The sequence below is a fragment of the Hordeum vulgare genome, chromosome 3H (assembly GCF_904849725.1).
Source record: "Hordeum vulgare subsp. vulgare chromosome 3H, MorexV3_pseudomolecules_assembly, whole genome shotgun sequence".
Lineage (NCBI taxonomy): Eukaryota > Viridiplantae > Streptophyta > Magnoliopsida > Poales > Poaceae > Hordeum > Hordeum vulgare.
In genome coordinates this window covers 594,771,061-594,793,780 of record NC_058520.1, presented here as the reverse complement: position 1 = coordinate 594,793,780, position 22,720 = coordinate 594,771,061, and the positions used below count along the sequence as shown (strand labels likewise).

Sequence of the window (22,720 nt, the reverse complement as noted above, 5' to 3'; positions counted from 1 at the left end):
TGTGCTTGCTTGGCATCACTAGGGCGCAGGTAGTGATCCTTTGCTCTCCAGGATGTGGTGGACAGTCTGTGTGTTAATTATCCTCGAGCTGATCAGGGCCTCTTTGGCTGGCTTGGCAATGTGGTGGTAGGGCGAACAGTGTATGATTACGAGACCCTTGCCTATTTGACGTCAATTCCGTGGTTCGTAGTCTATGAACTAATGTTATAAGTTATATCCACATATGAATTATGTGTTCTTGGTGTGTGTTACACTAGGTGTTTTAATTTGTTTATTGGATCCATCCGCCTCTCATGATTTTGTTCACCAGTTATCCCACTTTCAGTTGGCCAACTAGCTTCTCAATCATGAGATGTGCAAACATACCATATCCAACCTTCCAAGTCTCCACTATCTCCCACCTAACGCACACCAAATTAATTACCTGTTCCTTGGGGTGGATTATAAGGGCATGGGTCATTCTTCTCCAAAGAATAAAACGGGTTTATTTCATCAGCAAAATGATGTGGATACTATTGTTCGCATAAACCTGTATGTACAGCCTACAAGTGCCTGTATGACTTCCCCAGAGAGCCGCCATGGACGCTCTGGTTGGCACCTTCTTGAGCTCTTCTCTGGCGAGGAAAACGTTATGAGAAAGGTGTGATAGCTCCCGGGTGCCTAGGCACCCTCTATGAACAGTAAAATCAGAAAAATAGAAAACAAAATCAAAAAAATCTGAAACTTTGCAGCATCAACGATGATCAAACTTTGTAGGTTCCTACAAGTTTTCATGTCAAAATATCATGTAGAGAAATATGTACAAACAAGTTTCATATTACAGCTGAAAAATGCTCAAAACTTCAAGCATTGAAATATTTTCCGTGTGTAGAGCTCCTCGAATAGTTTTTTGGCATGAAAACTTGCAAACACCTACAAACTTTCATCATTTTTAATACTGCAAAGTTTCAGATTTTTCTTATTTTATTTTCTATTTCTTTTGATTTTACTGTTTATAGAGGGTGCCTAGGCACCCGGGAGCTGAAAATCCACTCTCAAACGTTATACACAAGGCTTGAGGAGTGAGGACCCTCCCTCTCCTCAAAATGAATGTTTAATTGGAAGTAGTCAATCTTTGTTCCAGCCCATATCTTGACAGATTTGCCCACAAAATTATTCATCCCAGGCATTTCATGTCCCGAGCACCACATTTGCATGCTATACTCGAATACATTCAAAGAAGGGGCAACTTTCGATTCCGTTTCTATAATTTCCTATAACTGTAGTTCTGCGCAGGTGATTTTTGTTCAAGCATGTCTCACTGTATAATAGGAATTGTTGAGAATTCATGGACAATAAAAGTTATCTGTTTGGGTCAGAATCGGGTCAGAATCAGCCTTTTGCTTTCTCTATTTTCATATGTTTAACTATTTATCTGATCAACAACCTACTTGAAGTACGTTCTGGCAGTGGTGGACCGTGAACTAAATCCAAGGGGGCCGCTAGAGCTATGAAGATTAAAGATGCCGGATAATTAGAAGGAAGTTTAGGCTAAAGGAAGAGCCTATCACAACAAATTTCTCATGGAGGGGGGAGGACCCCTGTTGGTCCCGCCTACGCTCCATCACTGCGTTCTGGAGTAGCCATGCTGGAGTCCCTTGTACAATTATTGACCTTCTGTTCATAGATGATAGACTATGTTTCCGAGCAGCCGGTACAAGCTTCATGTATATTGCTGATTCATAAGAGATTCACTTGGGTGCAGGTGATGTGGTCCTTGGAATGCTTCCTTTAGCATTGGAATTTCTATGTCATTGAGTTAATATATAATATGAAATATAAGATAAGAAGAAGGAAATGCATTTTATGAAGTTTACTCCACATTGTAGTTTGAATTAAAAATAAGACATGTTTTGGTGTTTCAAGAGATTGAATCATGGGCTATGAGGAAGCAATATGTCGCATGCTCATAATGTCTTTTATTGACATTTATGTTTACCTTAATGTAATAAATAGAGGTCATGCTAGATCAAGAAATTTCATTTTATTTGTGTCACCCAAACGTTCAAGAACTGATAAGAAATATGACCTTTTGCAGTTTGAGCAACCTTGTCAAATAACTATTTAATGATTACTCTTACTGCTACTTACATGATTAGCATAAGCCGATAACATAATACTAGGTAGTTCTTATAAATTTATTGCCGGCTTTCAATGATGTTATGGCTTGAGCAACATTGTGAAATAACCATTCAATGATTCATTTTTCTACTGGTACTCAGGTGCTTAGCATAATACGGATAACAAAATATCGATTCTGCTGGTAATTCTGGATGCAAATTCGCTGCAGCATCTAATGATGTTATGGCTAATTAACTTCCAAAAAATGTAGCTGGGGCTTCAAAGGTACAAAATAAATGGAAAAATTATTCTCCTTGGCCATCCTAGCATATCCACCGATGGATCTATGTTTTATTGCTTTTTACATGTCACAACTCACAACAGTATAGTATGCTTTGGAAAGATGGGGAAGCTAGCAGATTAATAGTCAATGGTATGGCTACCATCCAAAGTGATACAACAACCTTAATACCTGTTTCATATGCAATGCTCTAATTTTGTCTGAACTCCAAGATTCCCATTTTTGGAAAGATATGTCCACACTTCACAATGGAGAGGAAACTCCGTCTATTACATAAGCAGGCATATCGCCAGGTAAGTACATTTTTTTGGGTCTGCCCGTTGTGATGCATCAATAAACCACCCACGCGTATATATGATGCATTCTTTCTAACAGGATTAGCTGTCTGAAAATGACCATTGGAAAATCTTTTGTGACCCAACTAGGATACACACCAACTATAGAAGGTGATGTTTTCTATTCCATAATAAGTGAAACATTATTGTAAGAAAACTAGACGTTGTAGGAATAATTATGATTTGGGCATACGTATTGTTCTGTATATCAGAAAGTGAGACTACACCACATACCTAATCAGTCAATTTTATTTTATATTGCTACGTGTATACTTCCAAGTCAGATTACCATGTCCACTTGAGAAGATAGCATACTTGTATAGAGGAGCTTTGATCAAGTATTGAATACTCCTTGGTAGAATTGAGCAAGTGTTGCATAACTTCAGTTATTTGCTTGCATGTGCTCATAATTGAGTTTTTGATCATGTGTAAGTTCATCTTGAAAGTCAGTTTGTTTAAAATATTGGTCATCGTGGCAAGATACTTGATTTTTCACTTAATTACTGGATCGCAATGGTGTTGCACTTTTCAAAATACAATTTGAGTGATATGATATATATTTTTTTATCAATACCATGTCAACACACTTCGCCAACGTTTATATTTTTCTATATAAAATTATTTTAAGTTTATAACATGTCAATACACTTCGCCAACGTTTTAGATGTGCGTGCGTTGCACGTGCATGCTTACTAGTCAATACAAATTTAAGATTAAAACCGGCTGTTCATCGCCTTATGCCTGCCCAACTTAAATCACAAACACGAGTAGACAAAGCATGATACGACGTCATGGCGCAACTGACAACATGAGAGCACGACACGTTTTATCCCTGAGACATGGCACAAAAAACGAAATAAACGCCCCATAGCTAATTAGCTATGATTCGAGATGTCGGCATCAAAAGCGTTGTGAGTAATACTAGACACAACCCATCCATGAGTACAACTATTCTCTTCAAAAGAAAATAAAAGTCCGACTCCACACCAAAGGGAGCGGAGAGAGTCCACATCACACCTGCCACATGTCCCCACTCCATAAATGTTGGGCTAGAATGTGTTTATATGCTTCAACCGACTACCATGAGCCCGGGCGAGTAAGAGCAAGTACAATAAGGTACAGTCAGCAGGCTGTAAGGATTAAAATACTATATTTCTGTTGAGTTGGATGAGAGAGAAGAGGAGAGAGAAGGGAAGCGGGCTCTTCGTGAAGAGCCAGCTCTAGCACGTGCTCATAGGTGCTTTGTGAGAATGAAACGTGGGCCATATATAATTAAAGTAGTAATTTTTTATAGCTAACTATTGTACAGGCTAGCTATAAGGTGGGTTATAAGACTGCTTATAGCCAGCAGTTGGCTATACTATTAACCATGCTCTAAGCGATATGTACAGGTCCATCAGATTTGGAGAGGGGCTCACTATCTTGTTGATGTAGAGTTAATAGAATTTGATGCTTTTGTTTCAACGCATGAGCAATTGAGACTGTTTTGGAAAGATGCAAATAAATAAATGTATATGTAAATTGTTGATTCCATGCAAAAAAAGGTTGCGGCATTTTTAAAATGTTCGAGTGTTTCAAACAATGTACCAAATATTAAGAAAATGTTAGTAAAACATTTTAAAATGTTAAAAGTGTATAAAATTAATGTTCTAAATGCATATGCAAAAAGTTGATTCCACACAAAAATAGGTTGTGACATTTTGAAAATGTTCATATGTTTCAAAAAATGTACGTGATACTAAAAAATGTTCATGGAATATTAAAATGTTAAACATATATAAAATAATTATTTTAAATGTATGTAAAAATGTTCACTCCACACAAAAAAAGGTTGTCACATTTTAAAAATGTTCACGGATGTGTTTGGTTACCCGCATATACCATAGCGAGGCCCGTGTGGGCAAAATGACCCGTTCGGTTATCTGTATTCATTGTTGGGCCTCCATAGCATGAACTTCCAAGCATTTGTGTGTGTGCATTCATAGAAACGCTCAAATCCATTTTTTTTGTGGAGCTAGGCCCGAGTGGTGCAATCATAGGCACCTCGGCATGGACGGTTGCACATGTGGATGCGGTCTCGAGACGTCACGTTGTTTCCCAAAGCGTAGTCGTAAATTTCTCTCATCTCCCTTCCTCGCGGCTCTCTTCCCTCTTCATCACTTAAAACGGCGGCGGCAATCACCCGAGCGACAACAGGACGATCCAAGACAGTGGCTACCACAACAGCAACTGCAAACCTCCACTAGAGCGCATCGGCCATGGCAGTTAGTCTTTGCCTTGTCTCTAGATTTATTGCTTTTGTCTCGGGCTAGATTTAATTTGAGCACGCGATTGGAGAGTTAGGGAGGGGGTGAACACATCGAGGGTGGGGGATTGGATTATGCACCGACGGCTTCTCGAGTTCATAGCTAATTTTTTTTTATTACATGATGAGGGATGGGGATTGGGGTACAAACCTTCCTGTCTAGCCGTGGCGACCCTGGAGTCACGTCGAGTGGCAGCGGGGCGTAGCCATCTTCTTTTCTTCCTCATCGTCTTCGTCAAGAACGATGGGTCTTGCACGGTCGCCTGTCGCTGGCGCGTTGACCATCATCAACACCTCATCGTTGTCCTTCTTTCGGAGCTACCATAATCCTTATCGTCCAGTAGGTTGTGGCATGATGGTCGTTAGGATGCATGTACCCCCTATACTTTGCCCACTTTCCCATGTGTCGAGCGCCGCCCGAGTCGGCCTCATTCATGGCCCAATGAAGGATGTCGACTAACATAGTGCTGCCCTTCCCTGGGTCAGGAATCATCATCCTCAACTCCTTCGTCGTCGCCTTCTTCGCCACAACGCCGACCTTCTTTTACATGTCTTCCATGCTACTGATGTTCGAGGACACTTCCATTGTGTTCTCCAACTTCGCGCGATCATAGACCGAGCACATGAGGAAGAAGGCCCTCCATCCCATGCTCGAGGGGAAAGGGTTAGGGTTAGAGTTCATGACGAGTGATAGGTGGTGAAACACAGAGGTTGAAGAGGAGTGCAGGTGAAAATGAGAAGGGCTTGAGTGCGGTGTTGGGTAAGTAGTGTGGGTAAATATAGGAGCGTTAGGCCGATAGAAATGGATGCTGAGCTTTGAACCGTGTGTTGTTCATAATGCAGATGGACAAAGGCAAGGAGGTCATACCACCATTGGAGAGGGATAAGGAGGTCGTGCTGCCATTGGTGAACGTGTCAGTGCAGGATCACCCAAGCGCCAAGCGGAGGAGCTATCATGAGGAGGCAGGACCAACCCACTTTTGCAAGGTGATATTTGCTCCGAAGCTGGAGGCCCTGCCTTTGCCTCTGGACTTCACAAAGCACTTTCCTGTCATGCCTATGGAGTTCAGTCTGAAGATGAATAGTGGCTGCTCATGGAGGGTCATGGTGAAGGTGATCCACAAGAGGATCACCCTTGATCAAGGCTGGGCCACCTTCGCTGCTATTCACCAGGTCAGGGTTGGGCACGTGGTGACGTTCAAATTGCTCACCCCCAACACCATGAAGGGGATCATTTCCAACGATGATGGTGTGAAGGTGGTCACCATGGTACAAGAAGCACAATGAGTCCTTCGTCGTGACCGCGTAAATGACCTCTAGCTTCCTAGTTCTGTGTTGTTGTTCGTTTAAGGATATATTATGTGTTGCGGTATCGTTTAAAACTTATTGTACTATGTTAACTTTTTTGTGTGTGGTTAATCTGATGCATGATTAAGTTTGTTCTGGCTGCTCTATTTTTATGCATCTCGTAATATCATCACATCAACGAGAAGGTTACCACACAATTGTCTTGAATGTAGCCAAACAACGGGACTTCTATTTTTCCTAAAATAAGGGCACACACAAACAACCCGCCTTTCGTTTCAGCACATGCAGACTAGAGGGGATGCATGCAACCAATCAACATGCATATGTTGATTTTTTTGCTTGCATATGCTCAGCTAGACCCAATCAGAACAAGTATGTAAAGTAGCCAAAGAAATACGATGCAGGTAACCAAAAGCATCCGATTAACTTTATGTGATATTATAATTTTTTTATTAAAACATTTTATAAATGTTAAACCTATGTAAAATAAGTGTTTTAAATATATGTGAAAAATGTTGATTCCATGCAAAAAACAGTTCTTATATTTCAAAAGTGTTCATCTGTTTCAAAAAATGGATGTGATATTATAGAAAATTTTAATAAAACATTTTTAAAATGTTAAACATATATGAAAATTGTATATGAAAATAATTCTTTTAAATGTATATGAAAATTGTTAATTCCATACGAAAAACGATCTGACATTTTAAAATGTTCATGTGTTTCAAGAAATGTATGTGATATACAAGAATGTCACTTAATTATTTTACAAACGTTAAACTGTATAGAATAAATGTTTTAAATGTATATAAAAATGTTGATTCCACACAAAAAATGTGATATTTAAAAATGTTCATGTGTTTAAACAAACGTATGTGATATTATAATAAAATCGAATAAATTATTTTACATATTTTAAATGTATATCAAATAAACGTTTTAAATGTATATTTTAAAAATGTTCATGTGCTTCAGAAAATGTATGTGTTATTATAAAAAATGCTAATAAAATATTTCAACAATGTGAAACGTATTAAAATAAAATGTTTTTAATGTATATAAAAAATGTTGATTCCATACAAAAAATGGTTTGAGACATTTATAACTTTTCATGTCTGTCAGAAAAATATATGTGATATTAATTTTCTTTACAAATTTTAAACACACACACACACACATATATAGGGAATTTTGTCCTATATATATAATAAGTGTTTTAAATGCATATAAAAAATGTTGATTCCATAAAAAAAAGTCTGTGAAATTTTAAAAATCTTTATTTGTTACAAGTTATGTATGTGGCATTATAAAATGTTAGTCATTTATCTGAAAAATGGTAAATATATATAAAAGTGTTCATTGTTTATGGAGAAAGTATTCATTAAACATGTATTTGAAAGAAATGTCCATCATTGTATATAAAAATGCTACTCATATACTATTAAAGAAAATGTTAAACAAGTATAAAAATGTTCCTGATGTATAAAAACCGTGCACATGAACAACACTTATTTACAAAGTCAAGGAAAATTGATAAAATGAACACACACAAAAAAACCAATAAAAAACGTCCAAAACCAAATAAAAACAATGGAAAATGCATAAAGAAACACACTTGAATTAAAACACACACAAAAAGCCAATAAAAAACGTCCAAAACCAAATAAAAACAATGGAAAATGCATAAAGAAACACACTTGAATTGAAAAACACACAAAAAAGAACCGGTGAAGAAGAAAAAGAAACGAGAAAACACCCCAAACAATCTAGCTTCCGAGCTTAAAAAAGAGGCATGAATCTCACTCGGCCCATTCCAATCTAGGTTCCGAGCTGAAAAATGACACCCGAGCCCAGCCCGATTCCCAAGCCCAACCTAGCCGGGTTTTTGGGTCGGGTTGTGCATGCTCAGGTTTACATGAAGCGTAACCTGTCGAAATCACTAATTGAAGAGTATTTTTTTAAAGATCACTTTCACCTTTCCAGGTTGCGACAAGTGAGATTTTTTTGTATGCCAATTGTCGCAACCTGAGAGTTTCCTTTTTTTCGTAGACCTGTAATTTTAAAATGTTTTATTTGTTAAATCATACATTAAAATCTCGAACTGTTTTTATTGTTGGATTTCTCGCGTTGAGATCTTTAAAAATAGATCCCATGTTGATAGGGTTTGATAAACTTTTGTTTCACGAAAAAACTAGACGAAAAAACTCGTGCCTCTCGCAATAGAAAAAACAATAAAAATATGTTTCTTTTTTCTGTTTTCGAGTGCCACGATCATGCCTTTCGCAAAAGCAAAACTGCGCCCCCCACGCAAGCAAAATAATGTCTCTAATGAAAGAAACAGTCAAAACACGACATGTGACGGCGCCTAACAACGCCTCAAGTGGCGGCATGTAAAAATGTTTGATGAAAGGCCTGAAAGGAATGCTCGCTAACTAGTTGCTTTCGTAACTATCCGCCTCCATGTCCACATCATACACCGGCCCCGCTCCATGAATGGAGGACCAAAAATGCGTACCGTGGCATTGCGCGTGCGCGCGCCCATGCCCATACGTTTCAACCGAATGCCACCAGCCCAGGGCCGGCGCGCCATCCAGAGGAATTCCCAGGGAAAAAAGCAAGCAAAAGGACTGACGCAATCCGGATCACAGTAACGAACAAACGACAGTCGACAGTCAACAAGGCAGCAGGCCTGCACGAGACGCCGACGACTACTACGGGACGACGGACGGGAGCGAAGCACGCACGGCAGCGGATGATCGAAGGCGTTGGGGGGAGGGGGCCTACCGACCCACCACCCCAGACACACGCCGGAGAGACAGGTGCAACGGCACACCCAAGCAGGGCCATGAGGCCCAACTACCCGTCGTCGCCCCCCCCTCCCTCCCCCCGTCTCCACCTCCGCCACACCCCCCACCTGCCCCCGCCCCACCCCCACCCCCACCCTCCATGAATGCACGCATTTCATCGCTCCAACCAGAACCACGCACCACCACCACCACCACCGGCCTCCGCGACGCGGCCCGCATTTATACCAAGCAATTCCTCGTTGCCTCCGCCGCCGCCGCCTGCCTTCCTGCCTCTCCCTCCCGGATCTCCATCTGGCCTTCCTCCCTCCCTCCCTCCCTCCCTCCGCGGCATTCCGCCGAACGCCTCCGCCGCGCACGGGCTCACGGTACGCTCCCACCTCCCTGCCCCCTCCCCGCATCCTCCGAATTCCGCGCACGCGCGTAGCTGATTGAGCGAGCTGTACGCCGGTCTCGCCGTCGGCTCGGGCTTGTAACTTGCCACTGTCCGTCCCAGTGCGCCGGCAGCTTCTCCGCCCAAATCGACCGCGCCTCCGCTGCCTCCACCCCCCGCAGCCCCGCTCTACGCCAGCGGCGCAGGCCCCAATTCTAAGCATCGGGGGGATCGCGCAGCCAGATACAGCCCCCGTGCGCGCGCGCTCCGCTCCTCGCGGCCGCCTGTCAAGCGCTTCCAGCTACCTCGTGCCCGCCGCGGGATCCCCGGGGGAAACCGAGTAGCCCGCGCTGGCCGGCGGTCGCCTCGTGCGTGCCGCTGCCGCATTTCGTCGAGCGGGTTGTGGGCGGGGTTCTGAGTGCGCCTGTTGCTTCGCTCGCTCCTTCCCCTGAAACTCGGAACTCAAGTCCCTTTCCCACACTTTTGCTCCTGCTTGGGGTGGACTAAACCTCTGGCGACGACTACTAGTGTGGACTTCAACATATTTTTATCGCACAAATCACAACCTCCGGTGGTCTTGCTATTCTGGCCCTGCTGCTTGTTGGCTATCGGCTTATCACTGTTGCGAAATCCTGCACTTTCCCCTGGCACTGTTGCTGGAGGAATTCCCGATTTAGTTATACTAGTTAAATAGGACTACTATGTTCTTGTTCTGTTCGTGCCATTTTAGCATCTAGTACAGAGAAAAGGGCGCGCGCATCCCAAACCGAAAAGAAATATCCCGGTGCTGCAATTCTACGCTAATCGGGCATAATAACCGACTGATGCGCTAACGGACGGATTTGTTCTTTTGCTTTTCCCAGCTGCTGAAGGTTGGAGGGGGCAATAATGGTGGAATCTGACCAAGTAAACGGGACGCCCAACAGGATGTCCTCGGTCGAAGAATTCTGTAAAGCGCTCGGTGGCGACTCACCGATACACAGCGTGCTGGTTGCCAACAATGGGATGGCTGCCGTCAAGTTCATGCGCAGCATCCGCACCTGGGCCTTGGAGACCTTTGGTAACGAGAAGGCCATTCTCTTGGTGGCTATGGCGACTCCAGAGGACCTCAGGATAAATGCGGAGCACATAAGGATCGCCGACCAGTTCTTAGAAGTTCCTGGTGGGACGAATAACAACAATTATGCAAATGTACAGCTCATAGTGGAGGTGAGCGCAATTGATCATCCTTTTAGTTTATCCATGTTCATTCTGCTGGATACTTGACTAGTTATTGATGTTTGTAATCCACCTGCCATGTCACAGATAGCAGAGAGAACTCGGGTTTCTGCAGTTTGGCCTGGCTGGGGTCATGCTTCTGAGAACCCAGAACTTCCGGATGCGCTCATGGAGAAGGGAATCATTTTTCTTGGGCCGCCATCAGCCGCGATGGGCGCGCTAGGTGATAAGATTGGTTCTTCTCTTATCGCACAAGCAGCAGGAGTTCCAACTCTTCCATGGAGCGGGTCACATGTATGTATACCTTGTCCTATTTCTTTACAGTTTTGCTCCTTTGTTTTTCTCTCCACCACTGTATTTCCTAAAACTAAATCGAAACGTGCTGTAGGTGAAAGTTCCGCAAGAAACCTGCCACTCAATACCTGAGGAGATCTATAAGAACGCTTGTGTTTCAACTACAGATGAAGCAGTGGCTAGTTGTCAGGTGGTGGGGTATCCTGCAATGATCAAGGCATCATGGGGTGGGGGTGGTAAAGGAATAAGGAAGGTTAGTATTCTTTTCATCTTTTTAATTCATCTCTACCACGGTTATATGGAATGCTGTACTCGCAAACAATTACATGTAAATTTCCACTGTCCATTTAAATGAAGTCCAATTATATTAACCAAAGATGTGTTTTATGTCATCCAAATGGTTTTATAGGTACACAATGATGATGAGGTGAGAGCATTGTTTAAGCAAGTGCAAGGAGAAGTCCCTGGATCGCCTATATTTATTATGAAGGTGGCATCTCAGGTGATACATGCTAAACTGATAATAGCCACTATTTTCTGTTGTATCTTTGTGTTACTCATGCTCAGTATTCAGCGAGTGCTTCTTCTCTACTGATATAGTTCATTTAGCTAAAATCTCGCCTTTCTGTTCTTTCTTTGTAGAGCCGACATCTAGAGGTTCAGTTGCTCTGTGACAAGCATGGCAACGTGGCAGCACTGCACAGTCGAGACTGTAGTGTTCAAAGAAGGCACCAAAAGGTTAGTTATTCTCCTAAAGCACTGGGCTGTTCAATATCAGTTCTGTTTGAATTAGTCTGAGCCAAACATTTGTGTAGTGAGTACTGGTAGAAGTTCTACAGCTTCAGGGAATAAAAACTTCATTGGACGATGTAGCAATCATATAGTACTGTTTAGCAAAGTGCAAAATGTTGCAGGACCTATACCAAATTTATGCCTTAGCATTTTCTTAAATGGAATCATTTATTACTGTCGGTTATACTTATACTGTACTAAATAGTTTAATGTTTGCATTTTGAATTCAAGAACAAACTTTTTCTTCCTTTAGTGATATATGTGTCGCACTTGAAGTTTTTTGAGCTCAGAATATTGAAAAGTCTAGTGACTGTATTACAGATTATTTTATAACCACAAAAATTAACAAATGCAAGACAGATAATAGCAGAGAAGTCTTAGCAAAATTATATTTCTTTTACCTCTCACCATATATATAAACTTGTGAAACAGATCATTGAGGAGGGACCAATTACAGTTGCTCCTCCAGAAACAATTAAAGAGCTTGAGCAGGCAGCAAGGCGGCTTGCTAAATGTGTGCAATATCAGGGTGCTGCTACAGTAGAATATCTGTACAGCATGGAAACAGGCGAATACTATTTCCTGGAGCTTAATCCAAGGTTGCAGGTAGAACACCCTGTGACCGAATGGATTGCTGAAATAAACTTACCTGCATCTCAAGTTGCAGTAGGAATGGGCATACCACTCTACAACATTCCAGGTAGGCCAGTTTTCCAACTTGATGGTTCATGATATTATCTCTCCCCTCTCCCCTCCACCACTAATCAATATAAGGATAACTGCAGAGATCAGACGCTTTTATGGAATAGAACATGGAGGTGGCTATCACGCTTGGAAAGAAATATCAGCTGTTGCGACTAAATTTGATTTGGACAAAGCACAGTCTGTAAGGCCAAAGGGTCATTGTGTAGCAGTTAGAGTTACTAGCGAGGATCCAGATGATGGGTTTAAGCCTACCAGTGGAAGAGTGGAAGAGCTGAACTTCAAAAGTAAACCCAATGTTTGGGCCTATTTCTCCGTTAAGGCAAGTTTGCATCCATGCATAATGATCTTTGATACCACACGACCTGTCACAACGGCCACAGCTTATCATTACCCTTGAGTTTTCCTGTTTCTTATGTTGATAAATTTCCTGGTTAAGAACTTTATCTTGTGCATGAACCTAACCTGAATCATCGTTTTTTCTTCAGTCCGGAGGTGCAATTCATGAGTTTTCCGATTCCCAGTTTGGTAAGTGATGTGCGTAAATTTCTGTTTCCTCGTGTATCTTGTGATGATGCTTCTCTTAAACAGCATGGCTTTTTTGCAGGTCATGTTTTTGCTTTTGGGGAATCTAGGTCATTGGCAATAGCCAATATGATACTTGGGTTAAAAGAGATCCAAATTCGTGGAGAGATACGCACTAATGTTGACTACACTGTGGATCTCTTGAATGTAAGATAACCCCACAGTAAAAATGTTCTTTTATTACATGGTACATTTATTAAGAGAAACAATGTACTTTTTTTGGGTGTAATTTGTGTTCAAAATTTTCATATCTCCAGGCTGCAGAGTACCGAGAAAATAAGATCCACACTGGTTGGCTAGACAGCAGAATAGCTATGCGTGTTAGAGCAGAGAGGCCCCCATGGTACCTTTCAGTTGTTGGTGGAGCTCTATATGTATGATTTCTTTGTCTGGAGAACTATGATTTATCAGGTGGTTATGAGCTTTCACAGAAGATCCATTTTCCATCCTCAAATACTGTGGTTCTTATATTTCAGGAAGCATCAAGCAGGAGCTCGAGCGTTGTAACCGATTATGTTGGTTATCTAAGTAAAGGTCAAATACCACCAAAGGTACATAGTATATGATGAATATTCTTACAGTTCATACTTCAATTTCTATATGAATAAAACTGTCTAACTGCGTTCCATTCACAGCACATCTCTCTTGTCAATTTGACTGTAACACTGAATATAGATGGGAGCAAATATACGGTAATTATCTGTAATTTTCTCTTTAATCTTATCCATGCCATACCCATCTAATCCAGTTGGTATCCTTGTCACATCTGCTCATGATTATTTTCTTCTGCAGATTGAGACAGTACGAGGTGGACCCCGTAGCTACAAATTAAGAATTAATGAATCAGAGGTTGAAGCAGAGATACATTCGCTGCGAGATGGCGGGCTCTTAATGCAGGTAAATATATCTACCACACTAATTTTTTATATATAAGTGCAATCTATCTAATTTTGTTTCTTTTTGGAAATGGCCTGACCAATCTTTAATTGTAAATTTTCTAGTTGGATGGAAACAGTCATGTAATTTATGCCGAGACAGAAGCTGCTGGCACGCGCCTTCTAATCAATGGGAGAACATGCTTATTACAGGTGAACATAGCTAGATCTGTATTCTCCTCTTGGTTCCTACGTAATATAGGGGTTGTTTCAGTTGTAACTGTGGCTGCAAATTGTATGAAAATACATAAATTAATTATGTCTTCTGAATGATATATTACAGAAAGAGCACGATCCTTCCAGGTTGTTGGCTGATACACCATGCAAACTTCTTCGGTTTTTGGTCGCGGATGGTTCTCATGTGGTTGCTGATACGCCATATGCGGAGGTGGAGGTCATGAAAATGTGCATGCCACTGTTACTACCGGCCTCTGGTGTCATTCACTTTGTCATGCCTGAGGGTCAGGCCATGCAGGTTACCACTTTATGATTTATGCTTGTAATATACTTGCATCTTTTAAATAGTAGCTGAAATGGCTGTCTTTGTGCATCTTTTAAATAGTAGCTGAAATGGCTGTCTTTGTGCAGGCGAGTGACCTGATAGCAAAGTTGGATCTTGACGACCCATCTTCTGTGAGGAGGGCTGAACCATTTCATGGCACCTTTCCAAAACTTGGACCTCCTACTGCTATTTCTGGCAAAGTTCACCAAAAGTTTGCTGCAAGTGTGAATTCTGCGCACATGATCCTTGCAGGATATGAACATAACATCAATCATGTAAGGCACATCAAACTGTCAGTGTATAGTTGTTCTTCCATTTTTGTTTTCCCTTATCGTCTACAGAGAGAAACTAACCTCTTAATTGTGACAAACTATACCATCTTTCTTCAATCAATAAGTTCCTTGCTGTTCCTTATCTTTCAGGTTGTACAAGATTTGCTAAACTGCCTAGACAGCCCCGAGCTCCCTTTTCTACAGTGGCAAGAACTCATGTCCGTTTTGGCAACCCGACTCCCGAAAGATCTTAGGAATGAGGTGATTAAGTATTCTAGTAAATTTTTTATTTTACATGTTATTGTTTATTTTTTCATTCTGGCTGCATACAAATGGATAACTAATTTGCCTGTTATCAGTTGGATGCTAAGTACAAGGAGTATGAGTTGAATGCTGACTTCCGGAAGAGCAAGGATTTCCCTGCCAAGTTGCTAAGGGGAGTCATCGAGGTCAGTTTGAGACTGTTACTTGGCATCCCTTCCTTTTTTATGTGTCATGTTGTTTCCTTACAGAGTCATCATTGCAGGCTAATCTTGCATACTGTTCCGAGAAAGATAGGGTTACTAGTGAGAGGCTTGTAGAGCCACTTATGAGCCTGGTCAAGTCATATGAGGGTGGAAGAGAAAGCCATGCTCGTGCGGTTGTCAAGTCTCTGTTTGAGGAGTATTTATCTGTTGAAGAACTCTTCAGCGATGACATTCAGGTAACTATTTATAATCGTTTGTAATGGTTTGATCGATGCTAACTTTCTCAACAAAATGTGCTAAACCTTTGTGCTTTTTGCTTTATATTCTCAGTCTGATGTGATAGAACGTCTACGACTTCAACATGCAAAAGACCTTGAGAAGGTTGTATATATTGTGTTCTCCCACCAGGTAACATCTTTTATTGCGCAATCTGTTAATTTACTCGATATGCAAAAGCTTTTGTGCTGACAATATGTGTTCTTTTGAAGGGTGTGAAAAGTAAAAACAAATTAATACTACGGCTTATGGAAGCATTAGTCTATCCAAATCCATCTGCATACAGGGACCAGTTGATTCGCTTCTCTGCCCTGAACCACACAGCTTACTCTGGGGTAAGATTGAGTTTGGATGATCTGCATCTATGTATTTTGCACATGATAGTTAGAAAATAAAATGAATTCATTGTAATTGATGCAGTTGGCGCTTAAAGCAAGCCAACTTCTTGAGCACACTAAATTGAGTGAACTCCGCACAAGCATAGCAAGAAGCCTTTCAGAACTGGAGATGTTTACTGAGGAAGGAGAGCGGATTTCAACACCTAGGAGGAAGATGGCTATCAATGAAAGGATGGAGGATTTAGTATGTGCCCCTGTTGCAGTTGAAGACGCCCTTGTGGCTTTGTTTGATCACAGTGATCCTACTCTTCAGCGGAGAGTTGTTGAGACATACATACGCAGACTGTATCAGGTACCACTGAATTTATTTACTGCACTCTTTCTTGATACAACTGTAACATTAACAAATTTATGCCGGCTAACTCACAATCATCTTCCAGCATTATCTTGTAAGGGGCAGTGTCCGGATGCAATGGCACAGGTCTGGTCTAATTGCTTTATGGGAATTCTCTGAAGAACATATTGAACAAAGAAATGGGCAATCTGCGTCACTTCTAAAGCCACAAGTAGAGGATCCAATTGGCAGGCGATGGGGTGTAATGGTTGTAATCAAGTCTCTTCAGCTTCTGTCAACTGCAATTGAAGCTGCATTAAAGGAGACTTCACATTACGGAGCAGATGTTGGAAGTGTCTCAAATGGTAATCCTATAAATTCTAACCATAGCAATATGCTGCATATTGCTTTGGTTGGTATCAACAATCAGATGAGCACTCTTCAAGACAGGTTTGTTTACGCTCTATTCTTATGTGGTTTGTTTTTATTGCAGAGCAGATAAGAGTGTGATTCTATGAACTGGTCGTTAATTTCATGATTTTATTACCTATTCCACTCTGTTTTCTCTTTATAGTGGTGATGAGGATCAAGCGCAAGAAAGGATCAACAAACTCTCCAAGATTTTGAAGGATAACACTATAACATCACATCTCAATGGTGCTGGTGTTAAGGTTGTCAGCTGCATTATCCAAAGAGATGAAGGGCGTTCACCAATGCGCCACTCCTTCAAATGGTCATCTGACAAGTTATATTATGAGGAGGACCCGATGCTCCGCCATGTGGAACCTCCTTTGTCAACCTTCCTTGAATTGGTACGCAGATTTTGTTGTCTTATGTTCCCTTCAGTAATACCAGTACTTCTAACAGTTTATCTGTAAATACAGGACAAAGTGAATTTAGAAGGTTACAATGACGTGAAATATACCCCATCACGTGATCGCCAGTGGCACATGTACACACTAGTAAAGAACAAGAAAGATTCGAGATCAAATGACCAAAGGATGTTTCTTCGTACCATAGTCAGACAGCCAAGTGTGACCAATGGGTTTTTATTTGGAAGTATTGATAATGAAGTTCAAGCCTCATCATCATTCACATCTAACAGCATACTCAGATCATTGATGGCGGCGCTAGAAGAAATAGAGTTGCGTGCTCACAGTGAGACTGGGATGTCAGGCCACTCCCACATGTATCTGTGCATAATGAGAGAACAACGGTTATTTGATCTAATTCCATCTTCAAGGTCAGTCGAAATATATTTATGTTCTCAACAAAATACATTGCATTGAATGTGTTCATAGATGTTCACTTGGTTTTTGCTTCTCATTATGTTAGGATGACGAATGAAGTTGGTCAAGATGAGGAGACAGCATGCACACTTTTGAAACAGATGGTTATGAATATATATGAGCATGTTGGTGTCAGGATGCATCGCCTTTCCGTGTGCCAGTGGGAAGTGAAGCTATGGTTGGATTGTGATGGGCAGGCTAATGGTGCTTGGAGAGTTGTTGTTACTAGTGTAACTGGGCATACCTGCACTGTTGATGTAAGTTACCTTAGCTATTGCAATGACATGCGAGCATCATCATCTACAGTTCTGCAAATATTACCTCTGATGGATAAAGCTCGACAGACCATCAAATATGATTTTGTTAGCTTATCTAGTCAGTGAAAAAAAAATGCCGATCACCCTTATTATGAATGTAATGGGCAATCTCCCAATTGTTGCTTTTTAAATTTCTATTAAACACTACCTAAAAGGACTTGTAAGTAGTAGGTACCATTTTCTCTGTATTGCTCTTATGCTTGAGTTCTTTTGACTTTCAGATTTACCGAGAAGTGGAGGACCCCAATACACATCAGCTTTTCTACCGCTCTGCCACACCCACAGCTGGTCCTTTGCATGGCATTGCATTGCATGCGCCATACAAACCTTTGGATGCTATTGACCTGAAACGTGCTGCTGCTAGGAAAAATGAAACTACATACTGCTATGATTTTCCATTGGTGAGTTGGTTACATCTTTCCTTTCTTTTTCTCTCTACAATTGGTTAACATGATTAACCAGATCAACTGAGATTGGTAAAAATACTGTCCGCAGGCATTTGAAACAGCACTGAAGAAGTCATGGAAATCTGGCATTTCACATGTTGCAGAATCTAACGAGCATAACCAGCGGTATGCTGAAGTGACAGAGCTTATATTTGCTGATTCAACTGGATCATGGGGTACTCCTTTGGTTCCAGTTGAGCGTCCTCCAGGTAGCAATAATTTTGGTGTTGTTGCTTGGAACATGAAGCTCTCTACACCAGAATTTCCAGGTGGCCGGGAGATTATAGTTGTTGCAAATGATGTGACATTTAAAGCTGGGTCTTTTGGTCCTAGAGAAGATGCATTCTTTGATGCTGTCACCAATCTTGCTTGTGAGAGGAAAATCCCTCTAATCTACTTGTCAGCAACTGCTGGTGCTAGGCTCGGTGTAGCAGAGGAAATAAAGGCGTGCTTCCATGTTGGATGGTCTGATGACCAGAGCCCTGAACGTGGTTTTCACTACATTTACCTCACAGAACAAGATTATGCACGTCTAAGCTCTTCAGTTATAGCCCATGAGCTAAAAGTACCGGAAAGTGGAGAAACCAGATGGGTTGTTGATACCATTGTTGGGAAAGAGGATGGACTTGGCTGTGAGAATCTGCATGGAAGTGGTGCCATTGCCAGTGCCTACTCTAAGGCATATAGAGAGACCTTTACTCTGACATTTGTGACTGGACGAGCTATTGGAATTGGGGCTTATCTTGCTCGGTTAGGAATGCGGTGTATACAACGTCTTGATCAACCAATTATTTTGACTGGGTATTCTGCACTGAACAAGCTCCTGGGGCGCGAGGTTTATAGCTCTCAGATGCAACTGGGTGGCCCCAAAATCATGGCTACAAATGGAGTTGTCCATCTCACTGTGTCAGATGATCTTGAAGGTGTTTCTGCTATCTTGAAATGGCTCAGCTATGTTCCTCCCTATGTTGGTGGTCCTCTTCCTATTGTAAAATCTCTTGATCCACCAGAGAGAGCTGTAACATACTTCCCAGAGAATTCATGTGATGCCCGTGCTGCCATCTGTGGCATTCAGGACACCCAAGGCAAGTGGTTGAGTGGTATGTTTGACAGAGAAAGCTTTGTGGAAACATTGGAAGGATGGGCCAAAACTGTTATTACTGGAAGAGCTAAGCTGGGTGGGATTCCAGTTGGTATCATAGCTGTGGAAACCGAGACAGTGATGCAAGTAATTCCCGCTGACCCTGGTCAGCTTGATTCTGCCGAGCGTGTAGTCCCTCAAGCAGGACAGGTGTGGTTCCCAGATTCAGCCTCAAAAACAGCCCAGGCACTGCTGGATTTCAACCGTGAACAGCTCCCGCTGTTCATTCTTGCCAACTGGAGAGGCTTTTCTGGTGGCCAAAGGGATCTGTTTGAAGGAATCCTTCAGGCTGGTTCTATGATTGTTGAGAATCTGAGGACGTATCAGCAGCCTGCTTTTGTGTATATACCAAAGGCTGGAGAGCTGCGTGGAGGCGCATGGGTTGTGGTGGACAGCAAGATCAATCCTGAGCAAATTGAGATGTATGCCGAGAGGACTGCGAGAGGGAATGTCCTTGAGGCACCAGGACTCATTGAGATCAAATTCAAGCCAAATGAACTGGAAGAGAGTATGCTAAGGCTGGACCCTGAGTTGATCAGCCTCAATGCTAAACTCCTCAAAGAAACTAGTGCTAGCCCTAGCCCCTGGGAAACGGCGGCGGCGGCAGACACCATCAGGAGGAGCATGGCTGCTCGGCGGAAGCAGCTGATGCCCATATATACTCAGGTCGCCACCCGGTTTGCTGAGTTGCATGACACCTCAGCGAGAATGGCTGCCAAAGGCGTGATCAGTAAGGTGGTCGACTGGGAGGAGTCCCGGGCCTTCTTCTACAGGAGATTGCGAAGGAGGCTTGCCGAGGACTCGCTCGCCAAACAAGTCAGGGAAGCCGCTGGCAAGCAGCAGATGCCCACTCACAGATCAGCCTTGGAGTGCATCAAGAAATGGTACCTGGCCTCTCAAGGAGGAGACGGCAAGAAGTGGGGCGATGACGAAGCCTTCTTCGCCTGGAAAGACGATCCCGACAAGTATGGCAAGCATCTCGAGGAGCTGAAAGCCGAGAGAGCGTCTACACTGCTGTCGCATCTTGCTGAAACCTCTGACGCCAAGGCCTTGCCAAACGGCCTCTCGCTCCTCCTCAGCAAAGTAAGTTTTGTTTGCTTCTTCTTCATTTGTTTGCTCTTATAATTTGCCCGAGCTTTTCTGTTCACTCTGGTTGTGCGCTCATCTCTCTGATACGAACATTTAAATGGTTGTACAGATGGATCCTGGAAAGAGGGAGCAGGTTATGGATGGCCTCAGGCAGCTTCTTGGTTGATGAATGGCCTGCCCTTTGATGACGCATCCCATCCAGCCAGCATATACCGGCCTTGCTTGTTGCCACCAAGCAAGTTCTGTCTATGGTGGACTGGGTATCAAGGGAAGCGCAGACGACACGGAGCAAATTTTACTACTTGCGTGGCGAGCTACAGGAGGGGGGAGGGCTCAGTGGAAGAAGACTGGAACACATTGTTTGCACATAGGTAGGAGGCATCCCAGAAACATTTCTAGCATGCTTTATTATTACATAAAGATAGATACACACAAAGCATCTGTATGCTGGATAGGTATTTGGTGTGAGCTGTTGCAAGACCCATCATATCTTAATTTACGACATAATGATCGATCGATGTGGTAGTTGTAGTTTCCTCGGTGGCGGGGAATGCTGAGTTCCCTTTTGCTGGAGCTATGCGATATGTATACCCTGAGAACTTTGGGGTGATGATGAATGTTTTTTCTTCTAAAATTCATGTATATATGGATTGTTTGTTCTTCACAGAGGCATTTATGGTTCGGTCATGGCTCACCCTCGCCCGGGATGCCCCATCTACGGTCTGGTTATGGCTTGCTCTCGCCGGTGATGCTGGGGCCTCCCTGTCTTGGGCTTGTCGGGGTTGGGCGTTCGCCCTCTCTTAAGGAATCGTTAGAACTTACCTTTTTTTCTTCAGTTTTCTGAGGAACGGCCGAATAGCAAATCGGATGAACTTCATATCATTTGGGGTTTGAAACTTTGAATCACACGAGGTCCAAAGACCCATGTATCAGAATCACAAGTGGACCTTGCTATCATTATGCCAGAAATATTGTCAAACTGTCTGCAGCCAACGCTGATTGCTCCCCCCTGCGCAGGTTCTACACGCTTACGCTATAACACTGGGTTGGACAGAAACGAACATCCAGAAGAGTTTATACCTTCTAAAACTGCAAACCATATTATAGGCTAAGGGCAAATGATACTATATCAGCTTCTCAAACTATTTCCACGAGAAAATCAAACGAATTCCACTTGAGCTAAATTACTCCCAGGAGGAGGTCAACAAGACCGTGATAACCAACGCATGCTGCCATTTCGACAGACCGAACCGCGCGTCACCCAGGCATGTCGAAGCTTTCCCCCGTCCCATACTGGAAGAACTGGTTGATTCCCGAGTTAAATTCTCCCACTGTATTTGACCGTGAAGTTCACCTTAGTCACTGTGAGTCAGGAAAGAAGTGATGCAAGTAAATGTAGGTGTGCTTCTGTGTGTGTTGTCTGAATGTAGAAATGATGCAAGTGTGTTGTGTCCTGTTTTGGTTATGTAATGAGAATGATGCACGTGTGATGTGTCATGTAGGTTGCTTAAGTAGTAATGTTAGTAATGTAATTAATCTGTGTACCGAAGAAGTGTTCTCCTTTTGGTTATGTATAATCAACCTATGTAGCTCCTTTTGGTTATTTAACATGTTTTTTTTTTGAACCTAACATGTTGTTTTTTAATCTATATCACAGTTTATGTATTTCTGTTGGAAAATATATGATAAAAGTGGTGCTTGATGAGAAGCAGAGAAATGAAAGTGACAGAAAATATATCACAGTTTATGTATTTCTATTGGTTATTGACTGGAGAATGTCTCGGTTATGTCTACATAGTTCTCGAACCAGCAGGGTCTGCACACTTAACGTTCGGTGATGATATGATATTGTTGAGTTATATATGTTGGTGACTGAAGGTTGTTCGGAGTCTCAGATGAAATCCCGGACGTCAAGAGGAGCTCCGGAATGGCCCAGAGGTAAAGATTTATATATGGGAAGTCATATTTTGGCTATCGAAAAAGTTTCGGGTTTTTCCAGTATTGTACCGGGAAGCTTATAAAAGGTTTCAAAAACTTTTGGAGGAGTCCGGAAGTCCACCAAGGGTTCCACCACGTCCCAAGGGTTTGCATGGGTTGAGGGAGATGTCGTAGCCTTATTGGACCAAGCGCACAAGTCTCTCAAGGCCCATGCAGTTGGGAAAGGTAGAAAGTCAACCTTTGTATGGAAGGGAAGGGG

General features: G+C 42.3%; 1 protein-coding gene across 1 annotated transcript; it reads left to right on the top strand.

Moving 5' to 3' along the window:
* The first annotated feature begins 9,321 nt into the window (after positions 1-9,321).
* Positions 9,322-21,187, top strand: LOC123445470 (acetyl-CoA carboxylase 1). The gene is made up of 30 exons (XM_045122454.1): positions 9,322-9,521; positions 10,390-10,735; positions 10,832-11,038; positions 11,133-11,291; positions 11,448-11,540; positions 11,681-11,776; positions 12,263-12,530; positions 12,616-12,854; positions 13,021-13,060; positions 13,140-13,264; positions 13,375-13,491; positions 13,594-13,668; positions 13,753-13,809; positions 13,910-14,014; positions 14,119-14,205; positions 14,336-14,527; positions 14,641-14,829; positions 14,977-15,087; positions 15,186-15,275; positions 15,353-15,529; positions 15,624-15,701; positions 15,782-15,904; positions 15,990-16,259; positions 16,348-16,691; positions 16,816-17,053; positions 17,126-17,484; positions 17,577-17,787; positions 18,069-18,248; positions 18,343-20,517; positions 20,633-21,187. Exons 2-30 carry the CDS (start codon positions 10,415-10,417, stop codon positions 20,687-20,689), a joined length of 6,783 nt encoding a protein of 2,260 aa, XP_044978389.1. The 5' UTR covers positions 9,322-9,521; positions 10,390-10,414; the 3' UTR covers positions 20,690-21,187.
* The last annotated feature ends 1,533 nt before the right edge of the window (positions 21,188-22,720 follow it).